General features: G+C 44.7%; 1 protein-coding gene across 2 annotated transcripts in view; it reads left to right on the forward strand.

The window, feature by feature from the left end:
- The window catches only part of LOC311045729 (receptor-type tyrosine-protein phosphatase mu), a 227,676-nt gene that overhangs the window by 155,104 nt on the left and 53,433 nt on the right, over positions 1-19,139 (forward strand). The window contains exons 18-21 of one of the 2 annotated variants that reach the window (XM_084057748.1): positions 2,225-2,502; positions 5,455-5,535; positions 6,547-6,573; positions 12,098-12,306. In XM_084057748.1, the coding sequence (XP_083913874.1) occupies positions 2,225-2,502; positions 5,455-5,535; positions 6,547-6,573; positions 12,098-12,306 (595 nt within the window). The remainder of the gene's footprint in view (positions 1-2,224; positions 2,503-5,454; positions 5,536-6,546; positions 6,574-12,097; positions 12,307-19,139) is intronic. The other variant, XM_084057749.1, reaches the window with a different exon arrangement.

The raw sequence follows: 19,139 nt of genomic DNA on the forward strand, positions 1-19,139 counted from the left end.
CTTTTTTGATACGATGCGCAGAAAAAGCTAATAATCTGTACCGTTCGCCGATCTCACACTCTGCCGGCACCCAACGCAGCGGAACCTCATCTCGGAGGTATAATAGCGGAGAGTGAGGTTCCAAACGGAGCTAACCTGAAGCATGTGCTTTCCTTTAGCTTTGTATGAACACATTTATCTTATGGCTAATTGCAGAGGATAACGTAATTTCTAAATGTTGTTCCCCACAGGTATGTGCATAATGCATCTATTTAATAACCTACTGTCAACCAGTAAGTCCAGCTAAGCCCACTGTGTCGCTGTCCGTGGTGCTAATGCCCGTCTCTCTGTCTCTCTCTGTCCTTTTCTGTCCGTCTCTATCTGTCTCTCTGTCTCTCTCTCTCTATCTCTCTCCGTCTCTCTGTCTGTCACCACCTCTATAGCTACAGTATGCTAGCCATCACCGCCGCTACTGCAGTATGCTAGCTGCCACCATTATAGCGACAAACAGTATACTACGGTAGCTATCACACTGTTTGCTATTTGTCACCATCCCTGGAAAATAAAAGGGAGTTTAATAGGCTCTATGCACAGCAGCCATATTGGAAAGAAATTGGGCCTTTTCCTTACTTCCTTCACAGGTTTTACCAATGATACTAATTAAGGCTCTGTTCCATTTAGTGTAGCACAGTGGACCCCCATAACTCTGAGAGTGTACAAATGGAACCAAATGGACCCTTACGGGTCCATTTGGTTCCATTTGTACACTCTCAGAGTTACACACCCGTAAGGGGACGTTTGAAACCCCCTCAAGGAACCATGAGGGTCCCTGGACCACACTTTGAGACTGGTGTGTTTCCAGTGAGCCAACATGCACAACATCAGCACCCTGACCAGAATGGAACAGAGCCTTCATTAGTATCATTGGTAACACCTGTGCAGGAAGTATGGAAGCGGCCCAATTTCTTTCCAATATGGCTGCTGTGCATAGAGCCTATTCTGAAGAGGTGCGTGTGCGTGTGTGCGTGCGTGCGTGCGTGTGCGTGTACGCGTGTGTGCGTGCGTGCGTGTATGTGCGTGTGCCTTCACCTATGGGCTGTATGAATCTGGTAGATCTGCACATCTGTAAATGGGCAAATTGACGTGCATCTCTCAAATGTGCATCCGTGCAAGTGTGCATATTCTTCGGTTCTTGTTGTGTATGCATATCTATGCGTGAGTGTGTTTTATAGCACAGTGCTTTAATGTTGTTTGACCAAGCCGTGATTACATTACATTCAGCACATTATGCTGAAGTAGGTCAATAAAAACAGGTTGACTGTTTTAGTTCACTGTTGAAACTGTGATTCTTCTGCCCCAAAATACGGTGGCTAATTTTAAATCATCGAGCCGCTGATGTATTTGGGTTATGGTGTCGCACTTTTCTGGATTCTCAAGGAACAATACAGTACATTGAAAAGCAAGTGGATCCCTAATAAGACAATGTGCCCATAACGGGTTCATGACCCACATCAGAATCACAATTAGTTTGCTTGACTATCTAACTTTACAGTGCATGCACTGTGCAGGAATATATCTCAGAGATATTGGTGCAGAACAAAGTACACATTGTTACTGTATGTATACATTACTGGTGTGTAGCGCTACATTTATAAAGATACAAGTGATAAAATAAAATTATTATACCAATTTGGAAAGTTCAGTAAGACTCCACAGCTGCATCATGCCATCATGTTGTCATCATCTTTTTGAGTAGATAAGATCCTTTTTTCACGTTCAACATTTAATGTCATGCTGTCAGGCAGTGTGCATGTACAGTATACTAGGTTACAGCTACAGCAACATTATGGATTATGAGTCATCCTTGCTTATTGCATGATTAACAGCATCATATCGTCACGGTCGGGCCGAAACCTTGTTATGTCCATATTTCAATTTTTTTTTTCGTAAATTATTGCCCTACTTCGTCACACTACAATGTCACAAAACGAATAGCCGATATAGATCTATTCTTTTTTAAAGTGAAAGCGGCTAAGTGTGTCTATGGGTTTTATAAATATTTAACTAATGAAAAGTATTAACAAGCTTGTGACTACGGTAAATAATATAATAACTACATCCGTACATCGGATCCTTTTTTTTTCCATTTCCTGAAAAGTTATACAAGGTTTCCACCTGACAGTGACAACATCCCATCTGTTTCAGGCCCAATCATTCTGTCTCGTCTCTTTTTTCTCCAATGAAGGAAATTGGCCAAAAAGCGCAAGGAGACGCTGAACAGCACGCGTCAGGAGATGACCGTGATGGTGAACTCCATGGACAAGAGCTACACGGAGCAGGGCACCAACTGCGACGAAGCCCTCTCCTTTATGGACACGCACAGCCACACGCTCAACACCCGCAGCGAGTGCGCGCTCACGCTCAACGGCCGCAGCGAATGTGCGCTCACGCTCAACGGCCGCAGCGAATGTGCACTCACACTCAACGCCCGCAGTGAGTGCGCGCTCACTCTCAATGGAAGAGGTGGGTAGAATGCATTTGAGGACTTCACTGCGCAGTGTGCATGCAGATAGACTTGCACGACAGTTTATTCATTTCTTTTAAATTGTGGAATGGCTATTTCAAAAGGGAGGACAAATGTTGTAAAGTGGGTCTCTCTTGAGACTCAAGGCTCAAACAACCCCTCACCTTCATTGCTGTAGGGCTACAATCTTTAGTGGTTCCACTCAAATTCATTCCATTCATTTTTCTCATAGAGATTTCAATTATTTTAAGCCTAGAATCAAGCCATCCAGGGTCGTGGTGAATCATGACCATACAACGTACAACATTTGATTCTGTGGAGGAAAAGAAAAAGAAAACCGCAAAATAAAGGGTATTTATTAAATATATTATGTCATATCATTAAATATAAAAGAAAAAAGAAATGCAAATATTTTTGGAAATCTAAAAAAAATAAAATAAAAAAAAATGGGAAGAATGAATGGAGTGAATCTCAGTGGAACCACACAATGGCCGCTACTGCTATATGCCCTATTTACTAATATGTAAAGAGTAAATGTGTTTAAATGTATATTTAAATGGCCTACATCTAGTTGGTGCATGGGCCGTATTCTCCTTGTGAACCGCAAGGACCTGGTTTTGAATCTGATCCCCCCTTGTATCTCCTCTCTCTTTGCCCATTTATTTTCCTGTCTCTCTACACTGACCTATCTGAAATAATGATAACATGCTAAACAAAATTGTGCTAAAATCAGATAACAATTGATGGCACTCCTTTTGAATCCTGTTTCATCATACTCCATGTTTGAAAGGCCTATATCTGTCCCAGCCAATTAGTGAGAGAAGAGAGAGAGGTACGCCAAGGCCTCTTCCTCATGAACAGACCAACACTTTCAATTTATAATTCAAGAAAAAGTTTGCTATATCGCAAGTTGTACCATTGCCAAGTTTATGTTTACACACGCCACACACAATGTTACAGATGAATGCGTGCCAGAGCACGCAGTGGGAGAGCGGTAATAAATAAAAAGTGCTCCGGGGTGCCTGGTGCCACAAGCAGTTAGTGCACAGACCATATGTTCCTTATGAGCACGAGGACACAAATTCAAATCTGACCTCCGTCTTGTGTTGTCTCATGTTTCTCCTCTCTCTCTTTGCCCTTGGTTTCCTGTCTCACTACACTCTCCTATCGGAAATTAATCTGAAAAAAAGAAAAGACTTCTGCTGTAGCTCATGGTTCACATAAAGAATAAGAAGAAAATGTTAACCTGAGATAAAAGTCTGGAGTGACGCTATTTCCATTCATCTGGTGGTTATTTTCTACAAAGTAGTAAAGTATTGTGTATTGTAGCTGAGCACCCACAGCCAAGAAGGCAGTCAGAGGATGCGCACTTGATCTGCATCTCTTGGCTCCTCTTTTTATATTTTGTATGCTGGATGTACACAAACCTTTACAGATAATTCCAAACATCGCAACCTTTGTTGCCTGAATCTGCGGGCATAACATTCCTGTTGTTTATCTTGTCACTGTCAACTGTCATTTTCACATCACATCTCTCTGTGCCTCCCCCTGCAATGCTCTGGCACCAGGGAGGCGCGCCTCACATTTCGAAAACCCCCGTGCTAGAGTAAACCAAACTCAAATTCTTCCCAAACAAACTCTGCAGATTATTCAACTAAACCTGGAACTACATGGGACTCCAACATTTTTAACTTTCTTAAAGGGTTGCACATAATCTTAACAAAGTTTAATTACCCATTCTCTTCTGCCGCAGGAGAGTTGCCAACAACCCCTGAAGGGTTTTTTCTACCTCTTCTGCAGTTTCCATTTCTATGGTTCCACTGTCTCTGTAATAGATTTTTGCTCGAAATGGGCTAAACTTTGAATTAAATCTAAATTTTACATCAGCAAAACCAATTTGTTAACAGCAAGCTGTTTCCAATTTGGAAAGCTAACCACAGTTATGTGAAAACATTTCTGAATAGCCTGAAAGGAGTCTTTTGAGCAACAATGCTATTCCTGGCCACTAGAGTTATCATTACACGATGTCAGATGACGGTTTATAAACTCAGCTCCATTGTATTTCCATAATGGACGAGTGCACAGATCATGGCTCTAATCTTCATTAGCTCTATCTCAGTCTTTGTTGATGGGCAGCTTGGAGGGGTTGACCTCTCATAATCCCTGTCAAAACTAAGACACAGACCTCTGTTTCCACAGAGGTCTGTGTCTACCCAGTATACCCACCCTGCATGAGGCAGGTGACAACGGTGCTGTGACCTTGGTTAACTGTCTATTAGAGTCTATTTAAACCTGGCCCTCTGTCTGCTTCTGTAAATGTCTTAAATACATCAGCTTGTCCTTTGCCTGTTAGCATAATGTCTTAAATACCTTGACCGTCCTAAACCCTGTAAGGCTTCGCTGTAGTGTTGTTTTGTTGACTTGAATCAAAATGCACTCATGCACCATGAAACAAATGTTGCACTCAGGCAAAATAAAGTTAATTGACAAACAAACAACCAAAATGTAGTTAAATCCATGCTCTCTCTTGCTCTGGTAACAAACCATTGTCCTCCCAGCCAGGTGCATGCCCTTATCCCATTTACCTGTCTCACATTATAGTACTACTTGAGTGAAGTATGCCCCTAGTGCCCCCCCCCCAAAAAGCAATACAACGAAACAGATACAATGAACAAATGAATTAAACCTATGATCTTTAGATTATTTTGTCAAACAATAACCTATCCCAAACCCTCCACCCATAATCCTTCTGTAGACTACAGACCATAGTAACGCTATCCTCATTTGACCCTGTGTTTGCAGTTCTTTGTTCCATACTCCATTGAGAGGCCTAGTGACTGCCAAGTGGCTAGATAGACACTGTGTTGTGCTGTGAATGGGCCTTTGACTCACAGTAAGACCAGAGTGGACTATTGATGACCTTGTATTGTGTTGTTTCTTTGCATCTCTAGCTGGTTCATCGCCCTCTTCCTTCACGCTGCCTAAAGCCAATACGCTCAGTACATCCATTCCTATCAACTCCTTCTATCCAGGTGAGCACACTGAGATCTGCCTCAAACTACTGTTTATGTCTATTCAACTTCAACCATGTTAATTGCCAGGGTTCAATTTAAAACAGAGTTGGGAAGGCAAAATCTTGACAAAATTGCCCAACATAAGGGCACCATGGTTAATGTGGTTAACATGCATTTTAAAGTAAATTGTTCAGTCTAACTAGAAGCAGGGATAACGCCCCACCGGTGATAAAACATGAATGAGAGGGAAGAATGATCTAACCCCCATCCCCTCAACGAATCCAACCCTCTTGATTGCTACAGTATCTAGCATAATGTTAAATTGCTGTCTGTTAAATGTGCACCTTTTTGACTGTTATGTTAAATTGTCAAGATTATTAGCACTTCTGATTAGTTTGATTCTATTTCCCCATTTTCAATTCAATAGTCACCACCGTTTGTGTCTATTGTGAGGGTGTTTATTCTATAAAATCATTCAATCATTTTTTTGTTACTTTAAGGCACCAAAGGGAAAGAAAAACAACAACTCCCATGTCATTTAAGGCATTTGGGTTTGGATGTGGTTATGAGCATAGTATGGTCTATTCTATTTCAGTCCAGTACTGTTGTTTGTGTACCGTTGACGTTGTGCACAGTGTTGATGTTTTCTGTTTCATTCATTCATTCATTTTGTTTCTATGATTGAATGTATTGAGCAAGCCTTTGAGCATGTACAGAAGACGTCTAGACAGTTTTCTGCAAAGGGAAAATTAACGATTGAGATTTACTTCTGTTATTTTTTTTATCTCTGCTATTCAGTGACATTTTTGGTTAATTGTTTTTTTATTCAATGTCCAACCTTTTTTGTATGAGATGGCCCTCTGGTCTGACCTTTTGAAGCAGGACAGAAAGTACTAACCCGTTGCTTTTTACTGTTGTTGTGCTGTCTCATTTGATAAGGTGAACTTTTACTCTGTTGGTTTCTTTCATTTATTGCGATTCTCTTTCCTCCTCCAACCTCTGCACTTGTTGTGGGGATATCTAAAGCAGATCCCTTTGTGCCAACCGCTATTTTAGGTGAGAAAAAAAACCCATCTCTTTTCCCCCATTGCTGTTGATGATGTATTCTGTTTCAGCGCTCTAGAAAACATGTACATGTGTGTATAATTCACCAGACGTTAATTTAAGTGCTTATGAGGACAAACGAACACAGACTGCTTCCCATTTTTGGTTTGATTGGCTCTTATATATATTTTTTTACCGAAGACGGCTTCCTCACCTTCATACCTGCCTGCTGCTTCTCCTCTCCCCCCCTCCACCCCATCCCCCCCCCCGCCCCCTTCCCTGTCAAACGAGGGGGCTTTTCCCCGGGCTGAGGCTGGCTTCACTCCATCCCATCCGCATTGCGTGTCGTGCGTGTGATGTCACATTATGTGTTTGACCTCTCATATGCATGGACAGACATGTGGACTGGATGTGGTGGGCGGGGGTAGTGTCTAGTGGGGGGGGATGTGCGGGGGGTTGGGGGGGGTGACGGGGTGGGGGGGGGGGAGCAGCTCGCCCCGTCTCTACAGCTATAAAGTCTGCAAGGACAAATCAACCAACAGCAAACAGTGCGGGAGAGAGAGAGGGGGGAGAGAGAGGGAGGGAGAGAGGGAGGGAGGGGAGAGAGAGATGGAGGGATGGATGGATAGAAAACGCTCTCTCAGGTCCCACTTTCCCAAAATATTCCGAAACGGGATGGGTTCATTCCGTGTTTATATAACACGTAAGGTCTGGCATTACAGTAGCTGTGCTGCCCCCCTCCCCTAACCACAGCCCCCCCCCCCCCCCCCCCCGCCCCACCTCACCTTCCTCCCTCCCCCCTTCTCACTACACATTTAACCCCCCCCCACCCTCCCACCCCCTCCAAAATAACAACCTTTTCTATTATTCTTTTTAATCTAGTCTCTCTCTCCCTGCCTTCGGCTAACTGCTAACTGCTAGTGACCTACTTGTTTTTGTTTTTTTGTTGTGTTGTGTTTTTTTTTTGTTTTAGTTTTTTACCCCCGCACACAGTGTTTATCCATCCTGTTCGGTGATAAAATAGAATACCGAAGAGCATTTTGTTTCTGCGTTAATTACTTTACTGGCCTTTTGTTGAATATGCAGAAGCAACACAAAAGTACTAGCTCATGTGCAAGACAACCAGGAACACATCTCGCTAATAAGTGGGACTCGCTAATAAGTGAGACTCGAGGCCACGGAGAAAACAGCGACGTAAACAACAACGAGCGTCACCCAAAAAGCCCAGCGACAGTATTTCTCAGACTCCCCTATTAAGTATTTTATTTCTTTCCTTTCGTTGTGAGTGCAACGTTAGGCAGGAGCTTTCATCATCACCTTCGTGACAGCTGCTTATGTTAGTTCCAGATGTAATGAAGCGCGGAACAATTAACGTGAAAATTAAGGCAGCCAGAAAAGGTTAGGTGCTTTCAGTTGTGACATATTTAGTCACAGTGAGGGTTGTCCCATCAGTCTGAGGTTAACGATCACAGCTGATTACATCGGACGGGAATCAGGATACGACATGTTTAATTTTTCCCATCCTCCTTTTATATACACTTATTACAGTATTGTTTCGGAAGAACAGCGTCACCGCTTTGCACGCACACGCAAATCCATCGAATGATCATGGCGATCTGGCCGGTAAAGAGTGTCACATGCAGTGATGCATTGTAAGCTTGTAGATTACAAGCCTGTAGCTTGTAAAAATATATTTTAGCGTAGAGGGAAGAACAGCAGGGACCTATTATAGACCCCTGGGGGACTCCGGTCAACTAAGTATATAGGGTTTAGATAACAGCTTTGTTCAAAATTTGGTCAGCACTTTGTCATCGTTTAACTCCCTCCCTTCGAAATCCATGACTTTATTGTTCTTTATTTATTCTTTTCCTTTTGTCTTGCACTGTTGAAATTGCCCCCATCCATCCAACATGGCCCTGTACACCCCCCCCCCCCACACACACACCCACCCGACCAAGGCTTCCTACCGAGACACTCTGAAGTTAGAAAAGGCATGTGATCTTGCCCTATAGCCTAGTTCTCTAAACCACTCTGCTGTAACAAGGTTCTCGTTGCTGTTATTGTTGCTTATCCCCTCTCTCCTCTCTCTTCTTCTCTTCTCCTCCTCCTCTCTCTCTCCCTCCCTCTTTCTCTCTCTCTCTCTTTCTCTCTCTTCACATACTTACCCTCTAATGTCTCTGCTATCTAAAAAGTGCCCATTAATGGTAAGTCTCTCCCCCTTGAGTGGGCCCTGGGTTTGGGGGAGGGGGGGGGGGTGGAGGAGGAGGAAGGAGGTGGTGTATTTTTTTTTGTGAGGCCATGCTCCTGACATGGACACATTATGACATGATTTGCATGGCCCAGTGGACCATTTCGTTTCAAGCATCTCATCACCACCCTCCATGCCGTGCCCCCCATGCACCGAAAGCCATTAGCTTTAGCATGATCACACATGTGTACACATACGCACCCAGACACACACACACACACGGTACCGTACCCCCCGCCCCCCACCCCGCCCCTTTTCCATCGCAGCATTACCCCACGCATTCTCTCTCTCTCTCTCTCTCTCTCTCTCTCTCTCTCTCTCTCTCTCTGTCCTCCGATCTCCGCTTACCCCAGTACCGAGTTTTAGCCCCCCCCCCTCTTATTTAGATAATTATAATTTCATTAACAGTGGAGGTTGGGGGGAACGGGGAGAGGAGGGGGAGAAAGGGGAGGAGGAGAAGGAGGGGGGGTGTTATGAATCCACGCTGTGTCTGTGTGATGCTTCAGATGATGCCTGCTGTGACATGCTCACTGTGGCCCACTGCTGCCCCCCCCCCCAGCCCCCCCCCCCCCCCCATTGCCCTCACCCCCCCCACCCCCCCCTACCCCTCTCACATCCTCTTGCTCCTCTTCCTCCATGTTTCTGGACACCTGCCATCACCCCCCAGTACCTGTGCCTCATCTCTGCTACTGACTGGATTACAGTATGAGAGAGCTGGAACTGACTGTGTTTAGTGTTATTATTATTTACTCAATATGACACCAGCATATCGTTGTTGTCGGGCAGAAGAAACCATCTCCATATTATAGGCTATTAACTTTTTCTGTAGTTTTTTTCTTCTGTAAATTAACGCCCTACTTGCAGCGTCACACAAAAGCATAAAAAGTTTTTTGCTATTTTTGAATTTTAATCCTGAAAAGTAACAGTTTTGGACATGGTTTATGAGGTTTCCATCTGACAGAGACGAAACGCTGTATCACCTCACACAGTCAAACTCAGGGTTGTTCTTTTTTAACTCTGAGAGCATAAAGATGGTTGGACCCTTTAAAGGACCATAAGGGCCCGTAGTTACACTCCGGGTTTTACTGTGTGACTAAAAACAACAAAAAAGCACAGTAAACCTGTTTTACAGCATCTTCATGTACATTTTGTGAGCACTTTCTCTATACCATTTATCACGGTCGGTCGCACGCGCACACACACACACACACACACACACACACACACACACACACACACACACACACACACACACACACACACACACAGTCGCTCCTTACCGCTCATAGTGCAATTTTATTTAGTTGGAGCTGAGGTCATGTTAACCCACGCTGCCGCGTTATGAGCTTGTAGATCTGTTTCTTTTTTTAAATCATGAAAATGTGTTCAAATCTTTGAATATACATGTTTTTAAAGCGAACATTTGTAACTCAAATCTTTGCTTCTGTGGAGTCCCTGGAACGAAATATTTTGAGATGGGGGTCCGCAGCCAAATACATACATTTTGGAGGTCCTTGACATGGAAAAAGTTTGAGAACCACTGATATAGCAACAAGTTTTTCAGAAAACTGTTAGGATTTAGAAGACATTTTGTAGAATCGGAACCTCAGGCCTTAATGGGTTACAATGTAGTCAGTGCAATAGTGGTGCTTTTCTACTCCACGGTACCGGCTCGACTCAACTCTACTCGCCTTTTTTGGTATTCTATCGGGGGGGAAAAGTAGCTGGTACCTTCGTCACAGTTCCAATAAGCTGAGGTGATACCAAAAGGTGAGATTAAAAGACGGACTTTCCTATAGCTGCATGGAAGCTCCCGAATACTGTTTACAAACTTTTAAACTAGCTGTTGTAAATAAGAAATGAGTGAATATTGAATGAGCAACTGCATGGCCTATTTCTCACCTAAGATGTTATCAGATAGTTAGAACAGATTGTTTCCAGACCAAATTGCCATTGTTCTTTTCGAACAATACGCAGTGGGGCTGTGAACGTTGCTATGACGACCCGCTAACACTGAAGGGTTACTACTTGGAGTGGAAAACCCAAGTACCTGGTACCAAAAGTCAAGTTGAGCCGGAGCCATGAAGTGTAAAAGCGACATAGGAAAGGCTGCAAGAAGTGGTCTGCTGCAGTTCTATAACAAACATTCTCCAGCCACACACACACACACACACACACACACACACACACACACACACACACACACACACACACACACACACACACACACACACACACACACACACGCACACACGCATATTGTGACAGATGGATCTAAACCTTCCCACCACATTTTATCATCCACTTACTCTATGATGTTGTGTTGTTGTGGCCATCCATAATACAAACAGATTACCAGCGAAGAGTTGTTCAGTGCCGTGGCCCAGTCTGGTTGGGTGACATAATGCTTCACACCATGCGAGGAAACACATGCCATCTGTTTATGTAAAGTTATGTCAAACTGTAAAGTGATAAATGGGTGGAACTCAAAATGAGCAATGTGGCATTTTAAGTAAACCTGAATCACACCAATGGCGAATTCTTCCTTGTTGCGACGCGCGAGTGGCAACGCCCCAAAAGTGATGGCTGTCGCTCCATTCTCGTCCGATTTTCAGTACGGAAGACGTGTATAATTGAGATGCCAAAGTACATTAACATGGCAGTCAAACAGCCGTGTCAGGATGCATTTTCCCGCTGCAAGCATTATGTCCCTCACATGACACTGACACACACACACACACACACACACACACACACACACACACACACACACACACACACACACACACACACACACACACACGCACACATCTTATAGCACTGTTTCCCAAACAGTGGGTCAGACTCAGGACCCATCTTTGGGTCGTGGACCAATTTTTATGGGTCGCAAATATTTTTTTTCCCATTTCCTACATTTCAAAGAAATGTTTTTTTTTAAAGATTTTAAAAAGTTTAATCGATTCAAAACATTTTTCAAAAGTATTTGATAAATAAAATGAAAAAATCTAATAATTTCCATAAATTAAAAAAGTAGTGAAAATAGCCGATCTACAAGCTCATAACGCGGCTTGTAGATCTGCTATTTTCACTAGTTTGGGTCCCGGGCAAACGTCTCATTTCTCTTTTGGGTCTTGAGCTAAAAAGTTTGGGAACCACTGTCTTATTATAGCACTGCACTGATGAATCAGACCCGCCATCAGAAAGTTCCTCTGCATTAATGCTGACCTGCTTCCCGTCCCCCCCGTCCCCCCCGTCCCCCATCCTCATGTGCTTGTGTCCCGTCAAAAGCAGACGAAAGCCAGACCAACATGAGCAGCGTCAGCGACACCAGCAGCCTGGTGCAGTCTCACACGCACTCGCTGAGGAAGCGCGTGGACGCCGTGGACGTGCCCTACCAGACGGGTCAGCTGCACCCGGCCATACGCGTGGCCGACCTGCTCCAACACATCACCCAGATGAAGTGCTCCGAGGGCTACGGGTTCAAGGAGGAGTACGAGGTAACATAAGACCCCCACACACACACACACACACACACACACACACACACACACACACACACACACACACACACACACTGTACAACCACCCCGGCTGAGCTCGCCTCCTCTTCCTCGCGCCCACCCACCCGCCCACCAACCACCCGTTGCCGTATGGCCTGCCGTCCCCCGCCGTCCCCCACTCTGACTGTACAGTATACAGGTTGGGAAACATACAAATAAAGCCTGGCTACTGATCTGCAAACATGCTCTCTACATCAGAAATGTTTCAGTCCAAAACTAGACTTCATCTGTGTGTCTCTCTATCTCTCTCTCTTTCTGTCTCTCTGTGTTTCTGTCTCTTTCTGTCTCTCTGTGTTTCTGTCTCTGTCTCTTTCTGTCTCTTGTGTTTCTGTCTCTGTCTGTTTCTGTCTCTGTCTGTTTCTGTCTCTCTGTCTTTCTGTCTCTCTGTGTTTCTGTCTGTCTCTTTCTGTCTCTCTGTCTTTCTGTCTCTTTTTTTCTGTCTGTCTGTGTTTCTGTCTCTGTCTCTTCTGTCCTCTGTGTTTCTGTCTGTCTTTTTCTGTCTCTCTGTGTTTCTGTCTCTGTCTCTTTCTGTCTCTCTGTGTTTCTGTCTGTCTTTTTTTCTGTCTCTCTGTGTTTCTGTCTCTGTCTCTTTCTGTCTCTCTGTGTTTCTGTTTATTTCTGTCTCTCTGTGTTTCTGTCTTTTTCTGTCTCTTTGTGTTTCTGTCTTTTTCTGTCTCTCTCCCTCTCTTCAATCCATGTCTTGCTGTCCCTCGCTTGCTATATATGTCTTAGTTTTCCTCGCTCTCTATCTATCTATCTATCTATCTGTCTGGCTGTCCCTGACTCCCTGGTTTTCTGCATGCATCTTTCTTTGTCTTCCTCTATCTCTCTGGATGCCCCCCCCCGTCTCTCTCACCCTGCTTGGTTCAGCACCGCAGAACTGTTCTGTTCTTTCCCAGATGCACTTTTATGATGAATTGTTAATGTACCCTGTCTCACTGTGTTTACGCCGTGATTCGTTTTGTTCATCTGTTCCTTGTTGTTGTTCATAGCAATTGTGCATTTGCAGTCATACCGTTTTGTGTGTGTGCGTACGTGTGCGCACACGCTTGCGTGCATGTGTGCGTTCGTGTGTGTGTGTGTGTGTGTGTGTGTGTGTGTGTGTGTGTGTGTGTGTGTGTGTGTGTGTGTGTGTGTGTGTGTGTGTGTGTGTGTGTGTGTGTGTGGTGTGGTCCTCCCTCAGAGATGTATTAAGTATACAGTAGAGCCATATGCTGACGTTTAAATGCATCAGCTTAAAAAGTAAGAGCAGGAAAAGACAACAACAACAGCAAAAAAAAAAGAAAAGAAACAGCTAAGTGTGAGAAGCGTCTGGCAGTGTGTTACTCCTGTCCCCTCCCATTTCATCAGAGTCAGGTGTGATTAGGTCCATGCCGGTGCCTTCCCGCTGCTCTTAAGGAGACTGTTGTCACACAGCGAAGCCCCTAATCTGACACCACGGCTCTCGCTGCTGACACCCAAACAAAAGAGAGTTTGACTCGGCAGAGCATCACTCTCATTTTCTCTCATTAGGGCAAGCGGCTGGCAGGGCTTGGCTGCACTCCAACCATCCCTCAGTACCCAGCCGGCCAGCCTGCCAATGAGCCAGCCAGCCAGCCAGCCAGCCAATGAGCCAGCCAGCCTGCCAATGAGCCAGCCAGCCAGCCAGGCAGCCAGCCAGGCAGTCTGGCTGCCAGGCGTCCTGTTAGCCAGCGCTAGTGGTCATGGTGTTAGCCCTGTACTACCACACTCACCCCTGCAGCGCCTTACAATCATCTCACCCAGATGTCACATTAAACACACTGGCACATTAAACACTACTGTGCTTTGTAAGTCCTTTTTTTTCCTCTCTTCTCTCTCTCTCTCATCCATTTCTCTCTCATTACCCCATCACCGTTTACTTTTTATTGGTGCTTCCTCCCTCTCCGCCCAGCTCTCTTACTGTACCTCTCTTTACATCTCTTTCCCCTTCGCTCTCAACTCCCTCCGTACCCATTTGTGTGTGTGTGTGTGTGTGTGTGTGTGTGTGTGTGTGTGTGTGTGTGTGTGTGTGTGTGTGTGTGTGTGTGTGTGTGTGTGTGTGTGTGTGTGTGTGTGTGTGTGTGTGTGTGTGTGTGTGTGTGTGTGTGTGTGTGTGTGTGTGCGTGCGTGTGCGCGCGTGTGTGCCTGCGTGCGTGCCACGTTTGTCAGTAATTAACTCTCTATTTCCACTTCATGACTGATGAGAGGGACGTTGAATAACGTAGCCTAACGCAGCCTCTCATGGCTGCCTACAGCAGCTGAACGTGTAGGGGTACCTGGGTGCTTTGGTCTGCCCTCAGGGCCTCATTTATTATGGAGAATGGTGTTTTGGGCCCGTGTGGCAGCCGCTGCACACATGCAGAGCGGTCGGTCAAAAACGCAGCGGCGACAGAACGTGAGCAATTGGCCCCACTGTCTGTCTGTCTCTCTATTTCTCTGTCTCTCTCTTTATCTCTGTCTGTCTCTCTCTCTCTTTCTCTCTGTCTCTGTGTCTCTTACTCATGCTGTCACCTAGCAGTCCACAGCCCCTCACACTCCACCTGTGAGACCCTCATTATGTTGTATTAGTGGAGCTCATTCTCTCTTGACTAGAGCGATTCATTTGTATGTTGTGTTCCGATGATGTCTTCTCTCTCTCTTTTTACAAACTCCTAAAAGAAAAAGTTAGGGAAATTTGTGTTTGTTCAATCATGTCTCCTTTGTTATTATTACTTGTTCCATTCTGTCTTATATAAGTGGAAAGCCTGTCCATTTCTCTTCACAAAGATGTCCCGTTTGCAATCATCCATTTTGCGGGATGAGCGGCACAACTGATTGCGTGGGTGGTTCCCAAGTGGAATGTGTCAAAATTGCCATTATCTGTGCTCAACAGAACAACCAACTCTCTACCAGTAACAAGGAATAAACAGGACATATTGGCAAGTTTATGCTTTATTCATTCAACAAACAACAGTCAGAAGCCTCAAGCCTCAAGTGGAAGAATATGCAGCACATTGCTGTTGATGTGGCATTCCATTCCTCAACCAGGATTCTTTGCCGGTTAGCGTCGCATCGCGACACATCGTGAGCTTGTAGATTGGCTATTTTCACTACTTTTGTGTGACGATCTTGTATGATGAAGTAGGGCATACATTAACGGGGAAAAAAATAAACATTTGAAACATGGAGATACAAGGTTTCAAGCATGACCCGACCTGTCCCCCCCCCCCCACACACGCACGCACGCACGCACGCACGCACGCACGCACACACACACACACACACACACACACACACACACACACACACACACACACACACACACACACACACACACACACACACACACACACACAATCAGCTGTGCTGTTCATCCCAAAAATGCATGATCAGTACATCATTGTAAAGGGAACTGGAAAGGCTTTCCAATTATATAAGATACAACGCTACTAGGCTACTACAGTACAGTAACAACAGAGATGTGATCCACCAAACACACATTTTCTAACTATTTTTGAGAGGAATTTTGTACATATTTATATAAATATCAATCTGTCTTAAGGTTAATGCCCTTTTTAACCATACCCCCCCTCCCCCCTTTTGACTTGATGAGATTGGACCGTAAATGCACCTCGAAGCCTGTTGACTTATTCTGTACTTATATCTCTCCCTGACCCATGCTTCTTGTTAATCTGTACATTAACTTTGGATCAGATAAACGAGGTAAGACAATCATTTTTGGTTCATTTTGTGAGTTTTCTTTATTTTTTCTTTGCTAGTCATGTAGATGATGGTCACCATAAAAAAAAAGAAAGAAATCCAGACAGATTGATGGCATTGCTTGCTGGCATTCATTTTTAAACAAATTAAGGCCCTGCGAGATTAAAACATCTAACTTCAGTTGATCTATTCTGAAAAGGGCATTCACCAACAGAAGCTGTGTAATGTTAGCAAAACCATTTGACAGTGCACAGATGCTCGTGGCTGAACCGTCGACACTTTGTCAACACTGTTTTGTTTTCTTTACTACTGTCATGGCGCGCTCCTGAGACACCCATGCTGTACCCTTGAGAATGTGACTGTGACATGTTTCCCATATTGGCCGTCGTGTCGTGTCTCAAACACCTAAACATTGCCATGGCTTTATAAAGCTTTTGGAAAGCATACTCGCATACTAATATCCACCTGGGGGATTTCAAAATAAAAGCCCAGATTAGTCAGTCCTTCAAGCAACAAGACTCGACTAGAAAACAAGGAATCTTATCTAAAATGAGATCCAAACCCTGATTTAACCCTGACCCTTACAGGTCCTTTTTTTTGTTTTAGCAATCTCAGAGTTAAATGAACACTCCAATTTTTATGATGATACTGGCTAGTAGTGACCACATTTGGTCTCTGTTTGAACTCATGCTAAATGCCTCATAAAAGCTTTCTAAAGCTGTGACTGATGTGAGTAAGTATCTGCATGCGTCTAAATCCTCTGCACGTTGCCGCACAGTGATGCTGAATTTATACCCGGTGGTACGGCGGCGGCGTGCACCGGAAACGGACGATCTACGAAGCTCACAACTCCTCTAGTTGTGAGCTCGTAGACTGGCCATTTCTGGACACGCAGCACCGGTACGCAACCGTGTATAAATGGGGAGAGAGCAAAGTCAAGACAAGCTTCCAGGTGACAGTGTGTTGTCTCTGTCAAAGACTTTGTGTCGTTGTGTTTGACGTTTGCCAAATGTACCTGTTTATTATGAGAAATGAAATGTGATGTACATTCATGTGAGAACAGAATTCAGAATGACCACACATCAATTACAGCTCATCGGAAAACACAAATGATTTCTAGTCAGTTTGAATGAGTCTCCTCTGCTCTCATGGTGGAACTATTCAGTAATGTGTGCGTGTGTGTGTGAGTGTGTGTGTGCGTGCGTGTGCGTGTGTGACTGTGGGCTCTATTGTTGCTCGACATGCAGTAGCTTTCACAAAGTGAGTGCATGGGAAAGAAAAGATGACGTTTCTCAGTTCAGTGATTACTCACAAACAAAGAGGCATAATGGCACAACGGGGAACGCACAGGTGTGGGTGGATCACGGCGGATAGCCTGCGATTACAGAGCCATGCCGCGGCTGCCTGGCTCAGATACTGAAATGAAAGATGGGGTTAAGTGATCAACAGAAGCTTAACTCGAATCCCACCACTTGAGCATAATTGAAGATTTCTATTATTTCCGCTCCCAAAATACTATATCCAGTTGAAGAAAGGAGCCTGTGTTCCTTGCAGAGCAACCAAAATACTCTACATTTACTACTATCTTATATGTGCTTACGGTATAATACCAATTTTAATCTTGTGCTATACTGTAAATCATCTCGTAATAATTGGTGTGATTTCTCATCTCGGAGCAAAAACTCCTCGGAAGCGGCAGTTTTTCAATCTTCTTCCGTGTAATCGCCCCACCCCCTTGTCTCTCTGAGCGCTAACTACTTTATCTTCATCATATTTCGCCCCATTCTGCGTCAGGGATCCTAACGGCTCTGAGGAATGAGACTGTAGCATCTCAGACAGGCAGGGTCATTCCCTTTAAGAAAGAACCATTATGAAGTTGCCAGGTAACGCCTTTTTGTCTAGCTGATGATTTGTCTTCAGGCTCTTGATGTTGGGCCTGCATCCCTCAGAGTGACAGCTGGAATGACATTGACCAGCGCCTTTCCTCAAGACAAACTGCACCGGGGGGAGGGACAAGCCCATATAATCCATCTAGGAGACACGTTTCCATCTTGACTAAATGGATGGGGGACATATTTTTAGCATATTAAAGCTGTTTCTTGGTGAGACCGCTAATCCTCAGCAGGACTTATACACAGAAGTATAATGTCCTTGCGCGGGCGTCTGAAGGGAGCCTCCATTTTCGAGACAAACGGCCTGCTGCCTGCCCGCACAACGCCGAGACAAATGAAAGCAGCCGGCACAGTCGCATTGATACTTGATCAAGACTTTTTTTTTGTATCCAGGCCGCTTGGGTGGCACAGGGGTAAAGTACCTGTCCGCCGGCGTGGAGTTATAGGGGTTCGAATCCATCACAGTGCATCCGGCTTGGCTGAGCGTCTATATATAAGAACACAATTATCCGTGTTCGGTGCAGGTAGGGAAGCTGGGCGGGGAGGGCGATCTTTGTCGCTGCGATAGCGACTCCTACTGGCTAGGGCAGGGCGCCCCCAGCCAGTAGGAGTCGCTATCTCCTGTCAGCGAGGGTGGTGTTGAACGGTAGGAGTAGGACGGGAGGCTCTATATCTATGCCCCACTGGCAGATGAGCCAGTAGGGCAAAATATCAGTGGCAACACAGAAATGCGTGGGGAGGGTTAATTGGCAAAACGACTAAATTGGGAGCAAAAAGGGGTAGCAATATTTGACCGCTGTAAATAAAATATTAAGATAAAACCACACGTAAAGGTCCATTCCTGATTGTGTATATATAATACTCCACACTACCTAATGCAGTCAACGTTATACCGTCCCAAATCTATATTTAAAGAGTAGGTCACGGTCCTATATTTGTATGATTTTTAATGTGCCTTAACTTATTCCACCCCTCCCCCCAGCCCCCTGCCCCCAATTAAAACCCACAGCATATCATCCCCCCACCCGCCATGCTGAACATCAGTACAGAGTGGTGGCAGAGATGTATTTTCATAATTTGCCTTAATTGTGCCTGGTGTGTCATCTGAATGGAAATCTCTCCAGCGAGAGCGTGATAAATATTTCATGAGGGTAATCTGAGAGGAGTAGCTATGATGTG

Source organism: Gymnoscopelus microlampas (assembly GCF_963454915.1).
Source record: "Gymnoscopelus microlampas genome assembly, chromosome: 5".
In the NCBI taxonomy this organism is placed as follows: domain Eukaryota; kingdom Metazoa; phylum Chordata; class Actinopteri; order Myctophiformes; family Myctophidae; genus Gymnoscopelus; species Gymnoscopelus microlampas.